This window comes from Nelumbo nucifera, chromosome 3, assembly GCF_055504915.1.
Source record: "Nelumbo nucifera cultivar China Antique chromosome 3, China Antique-T2T, whole genome shotgun sequence".
In the NCBI taxonomy this organism is placed as follows: Eukaryota; Viridiplantae; Streptophyta; class Magnoliopsida; order Proteales; family Nelumbonaceae; genus Nelumbo; species Nelumbo nucifera.
Window position 1 is genome coordinate 80635393 of NC_142651.1, and position 19170 is coordinate 80654562.

The following is a 19170-nucleotide window of genomic DNA, read 5'->3' on the forward strand; positions in this document are numbered from 1 at the left end:
TTTAGGGGTGTTCATCAAAAATCAAAAAATAAAAAATCTAACCGAAAATTTTGATTAATCGAATTGATTGGTATTTTATATTTTTCATATATTATATTGTATATAAATATATATTTATAATATATAATGTATTATTTATAATATAGTGTATTACATATATTTCATATTATATGATTATATATTTATTGATAATATATATATTATAAATTCAAAAAAGACAAAAAACAAAAAACCCAACCGGTCAACCAGTTACCGAGTGGCTTTTATTTCAATTTCGATTTGCAGTTTTCCAAAAACTGAAAGACTGGTTTGATTTGAAAAACAAAGCCCACAATTTGGTAAGACGAACCATGAGCACCCCCTATCCATATTTTTCCTTCAACTAAAAGGCCAACCAACGAAGTGAGTCATACGTAGACCTCACCAGTGGGAGCATATAGGTTGCTTTTTCCTTCTCAAGCAAGTCACATAAAGTATAAAAAAACGACATTTGAAGAGTGTAAGTCAGGAATGTCGAATAAGCTGTTCAACATTAAATTTCAAGCTGTTGGGTGAAGTGGAGAATTGGAATCTGTGTGAGGTGCTTGACAATGACCTCACAGGCACATCCCACCGTGCATTGGGAACATTTCCCGTAAATAATAACACATAAATAGGGGAGATGTTCCCAATGCTGGTGTGAGGAGCAGATCTAGTCTCTCCTTGATTAAATTTCCATTCTCTAACATGCCTCTTCATGCGAAATCCTATGGGGCTTGAATAATGAACAAACATAGGCCCACCCGTACCTTGTTCTGAAGTTTATAATGGAGGTGACGGTGATTGAATACTAGACCACTTCGTCAAAAAAGTGTCTAAAATGGTCAGAATTCATTTCCTCAATAGGTTTTTATTCTGTAACAGATTTTACAGTGTTTTATTCTGTTGCCAGAAGAGATCTCCTTTAGACAGCAATAAAATGGTCAGAGAATTCACAACACGTTCTGTTAGAACGTTGTTTACCAGTTCTTTGTGTTCCCAATCTCTGTTTCTGCCAATAAATCTGTCAAGAGAAGCTTGCTAAAATGAGATCACCAGAAAAGAAAATCATAATGAGAAATAAAAGAAGGGGAAAAAAGAAAAGTGATAACCCAAGATGGTATCTTCTTAGAGAAGTAGTTCAGAATTGTCAGAAGCTTTGGCTAAAATTCATAGGTTCGGCTCACAGGTGATCCTGTTTTTGCAACTCTTCTCTTGCCAAGTAATGTCAGAAGAAGTGGCTGGTTATCACCAGAGTTCAGAGTTGATGCCTTCGGAAAGAAAAAGAAAACCAGAAAGATACTTCTGAGATTTCTTTTTGGAGAAAAAGTACACAATCGTTCTGTTTAGAAGTGAATGCTTGTTTTGAAATTGTTAAATAATCAACAATAAGAGATTCTTATGGAAGCTATGCAAGCTGAAGTCGTTTGTGCTCTCATAGTCTTCATGCTTCAACTTGAAATCCTGTAAAATTAAGATCCCAGCCAACTTAAAATAAGGTTAAACCTCCAGTTCCAGAGGCTAGAGCAATAAAAACCCTGCAGAAACCCTCTATATACAAAACCACGGGAAAAATGGATTGAACAAACACAGAGAACTGGCTTCTAAGCTGGTTGTTCTGAGTTAATGTATCCATCCTCTTTGATCTCCAATTCTAGATTTCTTAATATATTATAAATCTCCTCTGACTTGGGATGAGATCTATCTGCAACACGAAACTCATGCACATTTCCATTTATCTCTAGCCAGCTACTACCGGGGGTCTTTTTCAAACCTTTATCTCTGAGGATGCATCTCATCCTAGCAACACCATCCCATTTTCCTGCTGCAGCATATATGTTGGACAGTAAAATGTAGTTCCCAGCATTTTTAGGCTCCATGGAGATAAGCTTCTCAGCAGCAAACTCTGCAAGCCTAGTCTCAGAGTGCATTTTGCAAGCACTCAACAATGGTCCCCATACTCGTGCATCTGGTTCAATTGGCATTGTTCTTATAAGATCTACAGCTTCATTTATATGTCCTGCACGCCCTAAAAGATCTACCATACATGCATAGTGTTCTTGATTTGGTTGGCAACCATATATCTTTGTCATCTCCTGGAAACATTCCCAGCCCTCTTTCACATAGCCTGAATTAACACAAGCTGTCAACAGCCCAAGAAAGGTTACTCTATCTGGTTTCAGCTTCAAACCTTTCATCTGGTTGTACAGTTCTAAGCATTGGGACCAATTCCCATGCTTGGAATATGCACTGATCATAGAATTCCATGATACTATATCCTTACAGTCAATTTCCCCTTCATCAAAGAGCTTTTGTGCTATCTCTATACACCCACATTTTGCATAGCTGATGAGAAATGCTGTAGCAACAGAGATTATAATGTTTAGACCTCTTTTGATAGAGTACCCATGAAAGTATTTAAGTGTTTCTAATGCTCCTATATTCACACAAGCAGGCACGATGTTAATTAATGTAATTGCATCAGGACTCACTCCTTCCATCTTCATTTTGGTGAAGAGGAATAATGCATCATGTGATAGATCATGGCTCACATATCCCTTTATCATGGAACTCCATGAAACAACAGTCTTATTCGCCACTGCATCAAAGATCTTGCAAGCTGCTTCCAAGTTGCCACATTTGCTATACATCTCAATCAATGAATTATGAACAGATATTTGGTAATCTGAACCATTTCTAATCACGTTGGCATGAATCTGTTTACCATGGCAGAGAGATTTCAACTCAGCAACTGAAGGAACAACAGCAATGGCGGTGAATAGATCAGCCCTCACACCTGATCTTCCCATCTCAATTAAAAGCTTGAGTGCTTCTTGTGGATATCCATTTCGGGAATACGCTGAGATCATCAAGTTCCATACAACAGAATCCTTCTCAGGCATTCTGTCAAATAATGATCTCGCAGTTTCTAGATTGCCCAATTTACAATACATGGTCAGTAGTGCAGTGTTCACAGATAAATCCTCCCCTAGATTACTCAAGGCAATCAAAAGGTGAACCTGTCTACCCGTTTCCAACGAGTTCAAATCAACACATGATCTCAACAGGTTAACTAGCGTAGCCGAATCGAATTCCACTCCTTGCAATCTCATTTTCTTAAAAATCCGAAAACTCTCATGGGGACAGCCATTTTGATAAGACCCAGCAATGAATGAGTTCCAGTAAGCCAAATTCTTGATGGGCATTCTACCAATCACTTCTGCATCCTCAATTTCACCAAAATTCTCGTACATATCAATCAGAGCGGCATGAACCGTAGCATCGGAATCAAAACCCAGTTTAACCACATGACAGTGGATTTTCTTTCCATTTTCAACATCAAAGACACATGAACAAGTCTTAAGAACAAATGGGTAAGTGAACTCATCTGGGTACATGGATTTCATAACCATTTCTTGGTAGAGCAGAAGGGTTTTCTCGCATTTCCCGAAGCTGGAAAGATTTCTGAGAATTGTATTATAGAGAAGTGCATTTGGGTCGTTTACAAAGCTAAAGACTAGTTCGGACAAGTCTAGGCGTCCGAGATTAGCATAGCTGTCGATGAGTTTGGCCGAGAGTGTCGAGTTTTGGTGTAGGCCGTAATGGATAAACCTGGCATGAATTTGTTGAAGGAACTCCGTTTTGTTGCAGTTATCTAAAAGAGAAGACAAGGAACTGAGTTGGGCTCGGGAAGCCCCAAGATGACTGAACTTGGATGGGAAGTGACTGAAGAGATTTCTTGACTGTGGAGAGCGTAGTAGCATGTTACCACCCACAGCACATTTACTCAGATGCCAAGCACCTTCAATCGTTTTCATTGAACTGGATGGTGGTATGTGTTTTTATGTAATATTTGAGGAGCTTGTCTTGCAACGCGCTACAGACACGCTGGAGCACGTTAAACCTTAAAAGAGAAATTCTAACGAGTTTCGTGGTGTCTGTAGCACGGTTGCCATGGCTGGGCTGCCTGGTAGCATTGCATGTTAATAAAATATAAAATTTGCTTCAAGTCGCTTTCAGAATTCAATATGTTCTAGAGGCTGAAAGGGAGAAACAGAATAAAATTATGCCAAAGTTAGAGCTCTCTTGGTAGGAGATCTGGTCTGATTCCCCAACATTTTCAGAATAAAATCATGTATGGGCAGCCATTATTCAACTGATTCTAACATTTTCATGTCTAACGTTTCTCTGCCTTCTACGGTCACAAAGCTCAAATATCATCCAGAGAATTATGGGGTTTTCTTTTACTTTTGTTATCAAGTGTCTCCTGGAAACTACTGTAGACTCCATAAATCATAAATCAATTTCAGGCATTCTCACACTAGCAGGTATGCACTTTCTACAAAATTTCATACCTTAAAATGCAAAGATACCTGTTTAGGATCTCCAGAAAAGAAAAAGAAAAAAGGAAAAAAAAAAAGAAAAGCATGGTTTAGAAGTTTTTCTTGTTTCATAAGGAAGAAAAATTAAAAGAGAATGCTCATAGAGGTGTGCTTCTATGCCTAGGCTGGTGAAACACTTTAAACATCAGCCAATTCTTTAATCAACATTAAGAGATTACAGTGTCGGACTTTTGGAACCGAAAATTATCCCAGATATTGGGAACTGAAAAGGAATTAATATTGATAGGAAAAACATTCTTCAGCCTCTTTTCTTTGGTATTGGAAGCTAGTTAACATTCTAGGTAGGGAAATATAAAGCATTCAGCTATTATCAATTACCCAGTTTGATGTAAACTCCAAGCCTTATATTTCTATAATGCAAAATAGAAATCTATACAAAATAAATCTAAGAACTGCTTAATTACAAGAATTTATAGGTCAAGCCTTCAAGGCACTGTGTAAAAATAAGTTTACTCCACCCAAGTGTACAAGGAAGAAAAATTATAGAACAGTTCTTCCAGTTGTCCCTAGATTCCACCCTCTCTCCTTTTCTTTCTGGTTCTGCTTCTGCTGCACTTCCTTAGGACCCCTGGGAACATTGCTAAGCAACACTCTATGTGCCATCCTTCCCCTACCTCCAATTGATACTCGCAATTTCTCCATTCCTCCATTTACTCCAGCCCTTCTGATATGCTGCTGCAGAGGGGATTTTATGTAAATCTTCTTCTGAACACTTCGTCTCAATATGCTGCTTAGCTTCTTAGTGCCACTACCTTTCTTCTGTGGTTTGGGACTATGTGGTGTCTGTTCCAAGCAGTCACCTTCACATGCTTCCGTTTCCTTGATGGTTTCAACTTGGGGTGGTGGAACTGGTAGTAATGATGGTGGCAATGAGGCCAAGTTTTGTCCAGTGGGTAATGGAATTAGTGAATTGCGTCTTGGAGTAGAGACCACTGGAATCTTTTGTGCAGTTGGGCACAAGGAGGCTCTCCCAGTCCTTCGCGGTAATAGCAGTTGCTCAGATATCTCAGGTTTGTTTTCTTTGTCTGACATACTGTTGTACTTGAGAAATGTATCAGTTAAAGGAGATGTTTGGGGTTTAATATTGTTGTTCTCTATTAGTGGTTTTATGAGATTTGTTCCATCTTTTCCAAATGCAAAAGATGGAAGCTCATTCACATTCTTCTGGTTGAATGGTCGGGTTGCCAGTAGGGGCTTCACCAAGCCAAGGTGGTGGTCTCCTTGCTGTTGTTGTTGCTGCTCTGCTATTTTAGTATCCACATGTTGTCTCGCCAATCTTCTTTCCACTAAAAGTTGGGATTCCAATTCTTTCACCTGCACAAAGGAGCAGCTTGTGAGAATGCTTTATTGGTATTGTCCCTGCAGGTGGAGAAATTGTGTTTCACTGCAAAGACATGCCATCCTATTTGTCAATCTTGACTGTAGGAATCTTTCAGAGTAGTTACTGAACAGTCATTAAATTCTTGTGCAAAAAAAGTGATTTCAAGGAATACGTTTAATTGGCAGCCTCCCCAATGGGAGGAAAATTATCAAATTAAATTGTAGAAGAGATAACTGTGAAACTAGGTGGGACTTAACTCCATTATAAATAAAAAAATTAAATAATAAAAGGTTCAATAATGAAATATAAATTCTCTACTAGATTTAAGAGCTCTTTTAGAAAATCTACATTTTTACAACATGTGAGCCTCATCTCATATTGCCAAGGCTCTACAAAGAAATTCTGGTCATACCTTTTCTTGCAGACTCTTGTTGTTTAGATCTCTTGTTTTCATCTTCAAGTCCAGACTATGAATGGTCTCCTCCATCTTCTTTATGTACCCTTCTTTGCTCTTCATTTCTTGTTTTGCCTTTTCGACCTAATAAACATAGCAGAACTGTTAAAAATAGTAAAAAAACAGATAAAATGGAGTTAACAGTTAGACTTAGTCCTATGTACATTGCAATACTTTAATGGTTCAATTTCATACCATTTGTTTGTATTTTGAAAGCTCACTGCTGTCTAATTGCTTCTTGGCTGGACCCAATTCTACTCCTCTTACTCTACTTGCAAAGTTAAGTGAGCAGAGAGTCTCACTGAGGTCATTCTCATTAGGACTTATCTGTACAAACATTAGTGTCTTTGAATCTCCTCCTGTAGAATTAATGCCAGATTTAGATGGAATTGAGGAGGGGGAGAAATAACAATAGTAATCAAGTGACAGCAAAGGAGATGGGAAAATGTCTTCCCACCTTTGATGCACAATAACCACTCCGATAAATAAGTTTTTTCACCTTTCTCACACTTTTCATTTACCTGCCCCTTATGCCCTATCTGACTATAAAAAAAAAACAATTTATTTTTCCTTGACCTGCACACCTTTGAAGCCCTTTCTTTCGTGGTAAGGGGTTGCATGGGAGGTTTTTTAGATGCAGACACCATATGGTTGATCCAGGATGGGCAGTGGTTCTTCCTATCCCCCCTTGGTATATAGATGGAAAATGGTATTATCATCCAGCCACCATGTTCTTATTAGTCCTCAAAATAGAATAAAAAATAATACCTAGAGAGTCTTGAAGCAAGTGGGTTAGCTTGGAGTTCCTGCAAAATGTTTAGAAAACAAGTCAACTAAAAATGTCCCATATAAAGAACTATCTGACTTAAAATGCACAAAGAACAATCAGAGGAATGATTAGATGAATCAAACTTCATTTATTTTCAGAACCTGAAAGGTATATGTGGGCTTTTGGTTGCAAGTGCAGATATCACATCTCCAAGTGCGGAAAGAGATCTATTGATGTTTTGAGTCTCCTTTAGGCGGTCTCCTTGAACATCCGCCTTAGCTATTCTTTCACTTCCAGCTAGATCAACAAGCCACAATTTGCTTCTTGTGCATTCTCCATTCATCAGGTTCTCCCCCTTCACCATCACACAATGAATGCTGTAGAGAACCAAACTTTAGACTTTAGTATAATATGCCTAAAATTTATAGTCCACTTCACAGAGTTAACATAAGGATAAGTTGGTAAAATCCCTTTTTTAAAATCAAACAAAAAAAAAGAAGAAATCAAGTGTAAGAAAAACCCCTACTTTCATTTTGTCTGAACAGAAATCATTGAATAATAAATTTTAAAACAAAAACAATAACCACCCAGAAAATTGAAATGCAAACTCCCAAACCCTTAATCTCAAGAGGAAAACATTATTATTGATAATCTCCAAACAATGTTGATCCAATTGGTGAGAAAACTCCTACAGATATTAGTCACTATTAGTGGCACATGCAGATGTTATGGAGAATCTTTGATCAATCACCCTTGCCCAATATATAAACAAATTACCTAATCAATAAGAAAAAATGACTAACTGTATTGCATCAAGCAATTACCCTCCTTAAGGTATAAGCTAATAGAAATAACATGTCTATATTCTATAAGAATTTCCTCTTTCCATGATGTATGAAATTGAGCTTTCACTGCTAAAGAATATTGGGTGAGTGAAAACTGATCTGGCCCATAGAAGAGAATATACCAGTGTGATCGGCTGCTGTGCTCATTTGAATTAGTTGAGCCAACAGCCCGAGCATTGCTGCCTGTCTTTAGAACTTCCCAAACTTCGTTCATGTTGTTTACATTGGCTTCAACAAGTCCTGGAACATGATGGATGCCTTCTGCAACTTGCCTTATTTCAAGCCTACAGTGCCAATAAATGGATACTGCAATTCATGCTTTTGTTGACAATATTTACAATAATTGAAAAGGGAAATTATCTTAAACCTCCCTTGACTTTTACATTCTCTAAATATTCCCCTGACTTTTTTAAATACTTCCAAGGACTCCTTTTTTTGATAAGTAATAGAATTTTATTAATTAATTAATAAAATCTTTTTGCTGATAAAAAAAATAAAGAAGTGCACGAATTCTATCAAAACATAAACAGAAAATGCAAAATTACCATTCTACCAATCCATTGTTTATCCTCGTATAAAAAAGTGCACGAATTCTATCAGACTCAAACCTGTGTTCTCATGCCTTTGCCATTTCAAGATTTTGCCACTATACCTAGTAATGACCCCTCAGTAATGGCTGTTTTGCAGCAAATGACAAAAACAGCACCAAATGATGGATCTGATCAATGTTTAGATCATTGAAACCAGATACACTATTGGTTTGATGTTTAGATTTTGGCATACCTATGGACAGATATTGTGTTTCCTTCAAATAAATCAAACAGTGTGAGTTCCATGACCCTTAAAGATAAATGATCTAGAATATTAGTTCTATTTTGGGAGAGAGAGAGAGAGAGAGAGGGTGGTTGGTCAATATTTTGTCACATTAAAACTAGATGAGATGATGTTATATGGGTTAAGGTCATTCTTCTCGTTTAGAATTATTTCTGGATCAAGTTTCCTACTTCAGTTATGAACCAGACAGAAATAACAGAAAATGCATCTGATTTAGAAAATGTTCTGATGGCAGGTTCCATCGAGGAATGGAGGTATCTAAAAGTTGAGGGAGGTTTTAGATCATTTTCCTACTGAAAACATCTATCTGATGAAAATACCTTAAACAGTAACTCTAAAAGCAAAAGTTTAGATATTTCCTCCTTGTTTTTACCTCTTTGCTGCTATTCCTGGCTGAGGTCCAGGCACAAGCAAATCTCGTATTTGCTCATTATAGACCTCTAAGACACTTACAGAAACTTCATATTGGAATAGTGCCTGCCGATCCTTTATAATGCGAAACAACTCTTCAAGGGTCCTGTAGTTGACTCCACGTGCTTCTTCTGTTCCCTCCATTGTAAATGTTTTCCCAGTTCCTGTCTGACCATAAGCAAATATGCAGACATTGTATCCATCCAAGACTGATGTTGCCAAGGGGGCTGTTTCTTCAAATACATCAGCTACTCATGTAGGCAAAAAAAGGATATTTAGCTTACTTGGATGAGTCAACAGAATTGGGGAAGGGGGCACTGAATAGATCATATGGAATTATAACAATAAACAATAAAAACCTTTTAAGATGCTGCATATCTGAGTGCATGCACCAATAATCAACCAGAGCAAAAAGGGCATGGTAGAGTGAAGGAAACTTGTGGCAAAGATTATAATTTGATTATAGTGACTGTGAAGGAAAAAGGGCTTGGTAGAGTGGGGTTGTGCTTCATAATGTATTATTATGTAAGACATTAGCTCTCATTTGCATGTCTAGTAAAGCTAATGATAATAGTATCACTAGTTCATTACCACCTCTACAGTGGATAACAAAGACATGTCTTTCTACTATGAGATAGCTTCTTTTATCAATTACCTTGTCCTGCTTGTGGGCTGAAGACAGAGTCAAACTTGAAGACCTTCTTGGCTACACCATTCACCTTGACTGTAAGTTCACCATCTTTAGCTGATTCAAAATCAATTGTCATTGATGCTCCTGTAGCAATTTCTTCTGTGCTCAGAGGCCTGCATCTGCAGAAGACTCTTATATTCCCTGCAATAAAAGGAAAGCTTTGAGTTCCTGGGCAATTTAAAGCTAGTCTATGACACTAAAAACACTTCACTAACCTTTTACTTCTAGGACCTTGTTGTAAAGCTCCTTCCGTTCCTTGGTCCCTTCAATGAATTTACACTTCAAATCCCGGTGTTCCCTTTCCAAATCCATGTGTTGACTCACTATGCACAATGCAGGAAGGAGTAAAAAAGAAGCCAAGGAATGATTTGAAAATTTGCAATCTTAGATTAGATGGGATTCAATTTACTTGCAAATTGAACAGTGCTGGTCATTTGGGTCATATCTGCTAGGCACTTTTTATATTCCAATGCTTCCTCTGATAGCTTGATATGCTCTATTTTCAGGATCTGTTAGTTGAATTTCCTCAGTCAGTCTAAAGCCCCATTTGACTCAGAAAACAAACATTCTAGTTGTATGAATAGAACTTCTGGTACCTTAAATTTCTTGGTCAACTCTCTGAGGGCTGAGAACCACCGGCTCTTCTCTTTCACTTGCCCTTCAATAGCAAAAGCTGTAGAGGAAGGAAGATCATCAAGATATTGTGTCAAAGAAACTTAGAGCTGTGCCATCCCATAGGAATTTTCCTACCTAAAGATCCAACATGCATGGACTTGCGCATAAGCTCATTTTGGAGCTCCTGAAGAGACAACCAAGCTTCTTGGCATTCTTTGCTCTTGAGTTCATATTCCCATTTGGACTCCTTCAAAGCTTGTTTTGTATCCATTAGCTCCTTATTTTTCAACTCATAATCCCTTCTCAGCTTCCACATCTCTCCTTGAGCTTCACAGTTACAACTGTTACATTCACCCTGTAGGGTATAGAAAGGGAGGAAAGCAAAGAAATGAAAATTAACACTTTGGTATGCTACTTGAACAATCTTAGAATTGAGAATTACCTCCAGTAGTTTACACTCTTCCGTTGGAAAAACTTCTTTATCTTTGAGAAACTCTGCATTTCTGAAGCCTATTACAGCAGTTGCAATTTAGGTATTGTTAGAAATTGAGAAGATTTGCATTTCTTGTCATTTTCTGAAACCTCAGATATCTGAAGCTTACTAAATTCCAACTTACCTGCCAAAGGATCTTTCCTTATTGAAATGCCGCACACAGTTGCACTTCCTATTACTCCTTCAAATCTAATAGATAAACCCTCTTTGCCACTAACAAAAGCTTTAAGATCAGATACAACCAGAGGCTTACATGCACCCACCTGAGCATAAATGTCTATAAAAGAGAGAACCTGCAAGAGAATGGGACAAACGTGATCAGTAACTACTTTCTAGACCATGTGACTATACATTGAAGAACATTCTCACCTTCTCTTCCTGTATAAAGACATCGAATATTCTCATCCCTGGTGGGCCATCTGTGAATATGATCTCTGCAAAATGCAGGTCGACAAGATAATTCCCAACATCCAGCATTTGAAAGTTGTACGAGAAGTTCCCAAATCGAGCAGTTTGGTACAGTGAAAGAAATTCATCGTCTTCTGCGATTTTCCTTTCTGTTCTAATAACATCTCCGCCTGTGAAAAAACTGTCCTCTAGGAAGTCAACCCCAGCAGAAGTAACAGTCTGGTCTATTCCTCCTGCATTTATGCTTAGCACCGGAATGGAACTGTTGTCTTGGGCTGTGGATGACACTGGAAGCTCGAGGGAAGCTTCAGCAAGCACGTCTCCTTCTGAGGTTTGCACCTCTGGAAATAAATCTGACATTGTAGCTTGGTTCTCTTGAACCCCCTCAGTTTCTGACCCATTAATGCCATCTCCTAGAGAGAGCTCCATGGAGGTTCTCATATTCCTCCGGTTTGCATTCTTTAGGTGTTCTGGTGTGTCATCAAACACGTCTCCTACTGAGGTTTGCACCTCTGGAAACAAAGCTGACGTTGTAGCTTGGTTCCCTTGAACCCCCTTAGTTTCAGACCCGTGAATACCTTCCTCAAGAGAAAGTTCAATGAAGGCTCTAGTATTCCCCCGGCCTGCGGTTTTTAGGTGTTTTGGTGTCTCATTGAATCCAACGTTGCTGGGTATATCTGGCGAGCCAGCACAGATAACCAAATCCGGAGATGTCAGTGAAAATCCCAACAGTGAGCGACCTGGAAAACAAAGATCCAAATAAACAAATCTTCAGAAAGAAAACCCAGATAGAAATATTAAGCTCTGATCGTTTCTCGCAGGAAAGACCGGAAAGATCACTTGTTTTTATTCTTCCTTTACCGTCAATAGCTTCAAAAGGATGCCTGTCGCTGGAAATTCCAGTCTCAAGTGTTTCTGAGTTTTGTTTTTCCCAATAAACATCTGCTCAGAGAAGTTCAAGACCATATCAAAGATAAAACTTAAGCAAAAAATTCGTTGGTTCCAAGAATTCTTGTAATAAGAAGTGTTTTAGAACCAGATCATTAGAAAGAAAAGATCATGGAAAAGAATAGAAACCCAAGACATTACCGTCGATCATGTTAAGACAGAAGCCATCATGATCTGCCATTTCTGTAGCTTCAAAGCTCCTCCGTTCTAGCCGTGAAGCGGCTGCCCAGTAAAGCAAGTCAGACAAACAAAGAACCCACAAGGCAAATAGATAATTTTAGCCATACGAAATGAGACTGAAGAAGAAACCGAAGATATCTTACAGTCAGAACTCTGCTTTTGCCAAGAAACATCTGTGAGTAGAACAGGGTCCTTCCATAGATCTTCCATTGATAAAGAGAGCAATCACTAAAGGCGATTATTTGACTGAACAAAAAAAAAAGGGAAAAGGAAAGCTTTTGAATCTTTTAGCGGGGGGGGAGAGAGAGAGAGAGAGAGAGATGAGAACTGAGGAGAAAGTTTCCTTTGAAATGCCGTTAATTTCGTTCGGAAACAATTCATTCAGCCGTTATGTTGGTGGACTGGAACGTTGGGTTTTGAAATTTGAATTGTCCCAAGTTCCCAACCCGGCCCATTTGATTAAATTTTAAAAAAGCTTAAAAAAGAGTCTGGCTTGGTTCCAGCACCTCTGGGCTTCACTCTCAAAATTGTCCTGCCATGGAGGGAAGTGGGAATGAAACCTTCACCCTGATCTTGTGACCACCCTATCTATCTCTCTGTCCATGTTTCGAATTTTAAAATCAAACCCCCTTTTGTTTGGAGTGGATTTTTAAATTTTCATGTATTTCATAAATGAAAGCAAAAACTAGGGTCTAGGGTCTAGTTCCACAACTTGCCACGTGTGAAGCAATAGGCCTAATCCAGTACCAACATTTTCAATGGGTCCCACAAAAGATAACTTAACCATCATAAGATCTAGGGATGTGGGATATAAGATCTATAGGAAAGGTCAACAGCCATGGATGGGTGTTTTCTAATGTGGGATATGAGATATGGTGGCTTCCTGAAATATAGACGTGGCAACTTAGACTAAAATAAGGCTCAATATTGTGAACAAATTAGAGCCGGTGGGGTGGGGGCCCAAAATGAAAGTTTATTTATTGTAGCAGCTGCATCTTTGTTACAAGTTGTTCTACTAGGGTTTGTGTGGTGCCTTCGAAGTCATCCTAGCTCTCTCGTCTCTTCAATGAAAAACTATTAACAATAATATTAATATATTAGTGGGGATTTATCAAGGGAAAGTGAAATAACTAAAAACTTATAAAGAAGGAATGCATTAAAATAATTAAACCTTTATTTTAATAATTTGTTAAAAAATGATTTTATTAATTTTGTAACTTAGTAATTTGGATTAATTATATTAATGTTTTTAACAAAAGTAACAAATTATTGCTAATTACTTAATAAAATAATTATTTTTTTTATATTTTTTGTTCATGTTATGTTTTAGTTATTTTACTTTATTAATGATTAAATGTTACATTTTTTTTGTAAATTTCATTTAAATATTTAAAAATACTTAAATATTAATAAATATATAAAATTAAGCTATAGTCATAATTAAATTAATCTAAGCTCAAACTCGGGTTTAAGATTTTGGATTAGTTTTTATTATTAATTTTAATTATCCTATCAATACTATTTTTTATTAATTTCTTAATTTTTAATAGCTTCTAGATAAAACTTGCTAAAATTTAATGTTTTTTATTAACTTTAGTAATTTTTTATTAATTTTATATCTCTACTACCTGCATTATCTGTGGGCTTGGTTTAGACTTGAGCTAGACCTAGCTTAGAAGAAAATAGTTGTTGAAGCTGAGAAATGATCATCTCTAGGTAGAACGAGTCTTATGACATTTCTAATTGGGTCATTATTAGTTTTATTGTTTTAATTAATTTTTATAATTTTTATATGGAACCAAATGGTTTGTTTTATTCTTTTTCATATTTTTTACTTTTTATTATTAATTTTAACTATCCTGTTAATGTTAATATCTTTAAATAAAATAAAATTATATTTTATTTTTTTAATTTATGAACTACTAATTTTTATTAGTTTTAGTAATTTTTTATTAATTATAGTTATTAGGATTCAAATTTGATTATTATTATTATTATTATTATTATTATTATTATTATTATTATTATTATTATTATTATTATGTGTTAAAATATTTGTATTGTGCATCAGATTACGAGTTTCTAGATGAACCAGAACCATTTTCAAAATGGGTCAACACAAACTAGTTTAGCTTGTCTTTTTTGCTCGAGTGATAAAACAAGTTTTACGATTTGAATTTTCATTATTTTTTATTTTTGTATCATTTTAATGGGTCCCCTATTTTATATAAGTCCCTTATGTAGCATGTGCACTATGCACAATAAAGGTCTCAATTCTCAACTCATAAAGATTATTAATTTTAGCAATATTGCTAATTAATTAAAAATGCATTAATACAAAGTTATCAAAAAAAATAAAAAGAATAAATAAAACAAAATGCAACATTAGACCACGGGTTCTATGTGCAACATATCGAACCCATGTTTAAATCATATTATTATTAAAACTATCAATTAATATTTTTTGTATTTAATTTTCTTATTTTTAAATTAATAATTGTTTAAAATAATATTTTTATTTTTGGAGTATGTGCATTATGCATAGTAAATGTCTCAACTCGTAAAAATTATTAATTAATTTAAAATGCATTAATACACAAAATTATCTAATAAAATAAAAATAATAAACAAAACAAAATACAACATTAGAACATGGGTTCTATGTGCAGTATATCAAAACCATGTTTAAATCATAATATTATTAAAACTATCAATTAATTTTTTTGTAGTTAAACTTCTTATTTTTATTAGTGTTTATTAAGTTTGATTTTTAAGTGGAAGTTTTGTTCCAAAGATAAATGTAATTTAACTTTTACTAAGTTTTGTTAATGGTTATTATTTTTAAGTGAAAGTTTATTGGATTTTTAAATTAATAATTTTTTATTGTTTTATGTTTTATTGTTTAACCTCAACCTATTTAGATTATTTAATTTATTAATATTTTACTTTATTATGTTGTATTACTATTCTCACTCTCATTCTCTTTATTTCTCTCTCTCTCTAATAGTGTACAACTTTATTGATCCAATCAAAATTGGTAATGATTACTTTTTTTAGCAGGGACCTATGCAATGTATGAGATTTGTTAAAGAAAAAAAAAAGAAAAAAAAGAAACAACAGAAACCAATAACTATTATAAGGAAGGAATGCAATACTGTTTAAATTAATTATTTTTAATATTAGTAATTTGCTATAAAAATAATCTAGTAATTTAGTAATTTGGCTAATTATATTAATAACTTTTAATAAAAACAATAAATTATTGCTAAGTACTTCATAAAATAATTATTTTTCCATATTATCGGTTAGTGTTCTATTTTATTTAATTTACTTTATAAATGATTAAATATTACATTCATTTTGTAAATATTACTTAAATATTAGTAAATATATAAAATTAGGTTGCAGTCATAATTATATTAATCCAAGCCTAAGCTCGAGGTTTAGTACTTCGGGTTTGGCTTTGCTTGATCCTTAACCTAACCGAACCCTCCAAGTTGCATCCCTAAGAGTAATGTGGCATTCGTAATTAAACTGAACTAAAGCGAGTATAACCCGTTTATACATTATTTTTGGGTTTTTAATTATTCTTTGATAAAATTTATTAAAGTGAAGCCAAAGGAGCTAAGGGAATGGGCTACCCCCATTGTGTAGCCTAATTATCCAAAAAATAAAAGATCTTAGGACAAATTTTGATAGTGTATTAATAGTTTTTAAGATTGCTTGGCTTAGCACAACACATCCTAAGCGTAATTGTATTTGTTTGGGCATGGAACTAAGGTTTGCTCGTGTTAATTATAATACTATGATTTGTTTACAAATTATTTTTTTTTTATTTAGTTTTAGTTTTGATGGTGCGTGATCTGGTGCTCCCTGCTGGTAGATAGCTTAGGCGTCGGGCTGATGAGATCGCTTGGTCGAGTTGCAAGAAGAGATAGAGTGCTTAGAGAGCTAAATCGCACGTACCTTTTTTAAGGAAGAGGACACCTTTATATAGAATAATTGCCGTGAGCTCCATGAAACGCATCCGAGATCTCCAACCCGTCTGATTTGGAGGTGGCTCCACACCTGGAGACAGATTCCATGTAAGCTGATAATGCTTATCTAGTCTCATCCGAAGCGGGTAGGACCAAGATTAGCTCCATTAACGTGTCATCATGATCCCGGGAGAATTAGAGACAACAACCTACTCAAGAAGGAAGTCACCCGCCACATCGGGTAGGTCGCTAATTGGATCCGGACTAGGTTGGCAGAGGCAGGTCGCCTCTTCACGTCAACCTAACATCTCCCGAGCTATTTGTAGGTCATCCTACCGAGGTGGGGCCGAGGAAGTTGAAACAGATGCTAGGTGTTCGAGTTCTGCTTATGTGGTGTTGAGATGCCAATAGATAGTTATGTAGTGGCACGTGTCGTGATATCATTAGAGGACCAAATCACCCCTCATCAATTGCCCCCCACTCCTGAGTCCGACGTGATCAACTCGGTAAGGGAGTAGTATTAACCCGAGGTGATTTGGCTCGAGTTCTAGCTTCGACTGTGGTCAGGCCAACAACTCAGGATCCGATTGGCTCAACTGGTCTAGCTCATCCAGGAGGTCGTGTTCCAGGAATGGGCGGACGCCATGCAATTGTTAAGTCCCATGGACGTAAAAAATGCACTAAAATAATTTTTCCTTAGAATATGAACCATCGCATCTTCGAGGACCACTAGATCCAACCGATCTCGACCATCTCATCCTTCTATCAACCACCTAAGAGTAAGTCCAAGTTTGTTCCTACCAAGCTAACTGTCGATGATGTTTACGTGCTCATGGCTCAATATAGGATCCCAAACCAGTTTGGTTATTCCCTCCCCCTTGTGCAGTACCCTTGGGAACATGATGAGGATGTGATCTTTGAGGAGGCCCTAGGGGTGGGTCTTCGGTTTCCTCTTCACCCACTTATTCCCGAGGTGCTAAACTACTACAACATCGGTTTAGGTTAGTTTCACCCCAATTCTATTAGGACCCTGGTCGGTACCATCTTGTTCTGTCACCATGTTAACTTCCCTTTAGATGTCAAGACATTCACCGACATATGCCTATTGAAGAGAAATTCCTCCAAGATGTATAGCTACTACCTATCCTACCGCTTTGGGTGTAAGCTGCATAATGGCTTCCCCTCCAAAGTAGCAGATTGGAAGAGGAAGTATTTCTTCTTTGACTGAAGTGGCGGATGGTTGTTCCCAATGACCTGGAAAGAGGGGACTAGGGATACTGGGGAGGATACACTGGGTGAGCAGATGCAGATAAGGGTGCTGGTTTTGTGGAGAGGAGGTCAAAGCTAAGTGAGTTCTTGGTCAAGGAGAAACTGATGTAGGTCAGGCTAAGTCCTTCGTGTAGGTCATCGTTCTAGACTTTGGTATTTTCCTTTCCCTTTTCTGATTTGACTCATTTTTTGACTTGTCATGCAGGAAACATGTCAGGTGTTCCCACTTTCGGGCTGTTCTAGGCCATGAAGAGGAAGAAGAGGAATGTGACTTCCCAAGAGGCTCCTAAGGTCATTGCTTCCGAGCCTGCCAGGGGGACCTTGCTAGAATCCGAGGCCACCTAGACTTCCAAGGAGCCGCTTCCATCACTTGGGGCCGAGGTGACCGCTGCTTTGGACGTTGAGGCTGTTGTCGAGGAGAAGCACACCATCATGGACTTCTGGACTTCTCTAGTGAAGAGCAAGGAGGTTGTTTTTCCAAAAGAGGTCACGGAGCTCCGCGAATCATGCCCCAATGAGCTTAGTGGTAAGCTCTTGCATTTCCTTATGGTGGTATGTTCCTAACCTTCCCCATTGTACTCATCGTGATTTTTGTTCCTCACATATCTACTCATTTCTCTTTCCTTTTTTTTTTGTAGGCAAATACCCCAACACACTCCCTGTTAGGGTAGGCTGAGGGAAGTTTGGAAAGGGTCCAAGCTTCAGAGGAGGCTATAGAGTGTAGGTCTCACCTGGAACAAGCTTGCTGACTCGTTAACGATCTGAAGGCCGAGCTAGTACAGGAACGAAGCCATAGCGGAGACCTAACAAGGAGGATTGAGAAACTGATTGAGGAGCTGGAGCTTAAGAGCCAAGAGTTGTAGGAAAAGGAAACTGAAATCATAGAGCAACACTAGAAGTTTCTCAACGACGCCCACACTGTCGAGATCCGCGCAGTTGAGGAGTTTAAGACCTCCCCTAACTTCCTAAAGGAAAAAGAGGAGTTTGGGTCTGACACCTTTCGTCAGGGATTCAAGCTATCTTGGATGCTCGTGGCCTCAGTGTACCCAAATTTTGACCTAGAGAAGTTGAAGACCTCGGCGTGCACCAATGAGATGATGGGTCAGGTCGACTTGGAACCTGACTCCAAGGAGGAAGACGAGGTCGTAGGTGTCGAAGGTGGCATGGGTGGTGCAGGTAGTACCAATGCTGATGGTGTGGATGCTATGGGCATTGAGGAGCCCCAAAATGTCTGATTTTCTTGCCTCTTTTCTTGGACCCCCATGTACATATTGTATGCCAAGCCTCCAAGCTCAGCTATCTTAGAAAAACCCTTTTTTTTAGTAGCCATGTACTTTTCTTTATGTTAATCAAGTAGTCAGTTTTTTGCATATACCGTACCCTCCTTTGTGCCTTTTATTTTCTGTTTTAGAAAATAGGCTAAGTATGAAACGAGAGTTGAACTCACGAGGTGCACTAACGCAGAGGTGCCAAAGAGGATAAGTTTACCAAAATTTCAGCTAAGTCAAAACGTTGTCAAATTGTCGACGTCTTC

General features: G+C 37.2%; 2 protein-coding genes across 2 annotated transcripts; both read right to left on the bottom strand.

The window, feature by feature from the left end:
• Positions 1–1298: 1298 nt before the first annotated feature.
• On the bottom strand, positions 1299–4085 carry LOC104589467 (pentatricopeptide repeat-containing protein At4g19191, mitochondrial-like). Its single transcript, XM_010247812.3, has one exon. The coding sequence runs from the start codon at positions 3834–3836 to the stop codon at positions 1623–1625; it is 2214 nt and encodes a 737-aa protein (XP_010246114.2). The 5' UTR covers positions 3837–4085; the 3' UTR covers positions 1299–1622.
• A 555-nt stretch (positions 4086–4640) lies between these two features.
• LOC104589468 (Di-glucose binding protein with Kinesin motor domain-containing protein) lies at positions 4641–12748 on the bottom strand. The gene is made up of 18 exons (XM_010247813.3): positions 12534–12748; positions 12352–12432; positions 12124–12204; positions 11224–12002; positions 10979–11147; positions 10804–10871; positions 10497–10716; positions 10343–10419; positions 10156–10255; positions 9962–10069; positions 9711–9887; positions 9018–9303; positions 7933–8094; positions 7127–7342; positions 6965–7002; positions 6392–6555; positions 6155–6280; positions 4641–5735 (listed from the first exon to the last, which is right to left on the bottom strand). The coding sequence occupies exons 1-18, from the start codon at positions 12598–12600 to the stop codon at positions 4902–4904; spliced, it is 3753 nt and encodes a 1250-aa protein (XP_010246115.1). The 5' UTR covers positions 12601–12748; the 3' UTR covers positions 4641–4901.
• Positions 12749–19170: the final 6422 nt, after the last annotated feature.

Coding starts and splice junctions, on each gene's coding strand:
- LOC104589467 (XM_010247812.3), bottom strand. CDS start 3,836: ATGAAAACGATTGAAGGTGCTTGGCATCTGAGTAAATGTGCTGTGGGT.
- LOC104589468 (XM_010247813.3), bottom strand. CDS start 12,600: ATGGAAGATCTATGGAAGGACCCTGTTCTACTCACAGATGTTTCTTGG. Junction 12,003..12,123: donor TCCTTTTGAAGCTATTGACG/GTAAAGGAAGAA, acceptor TTTGTTTTCCAG/GTCGCTCACTGTTGGGATTT. Junction 9,888..9,961: donor CAAGGTCCTAGAAGTAAAAG/GTTAGTGAAGTG, acceptor CTTTTATTGCAG/GGAATATAAGAGTCTTCTGC.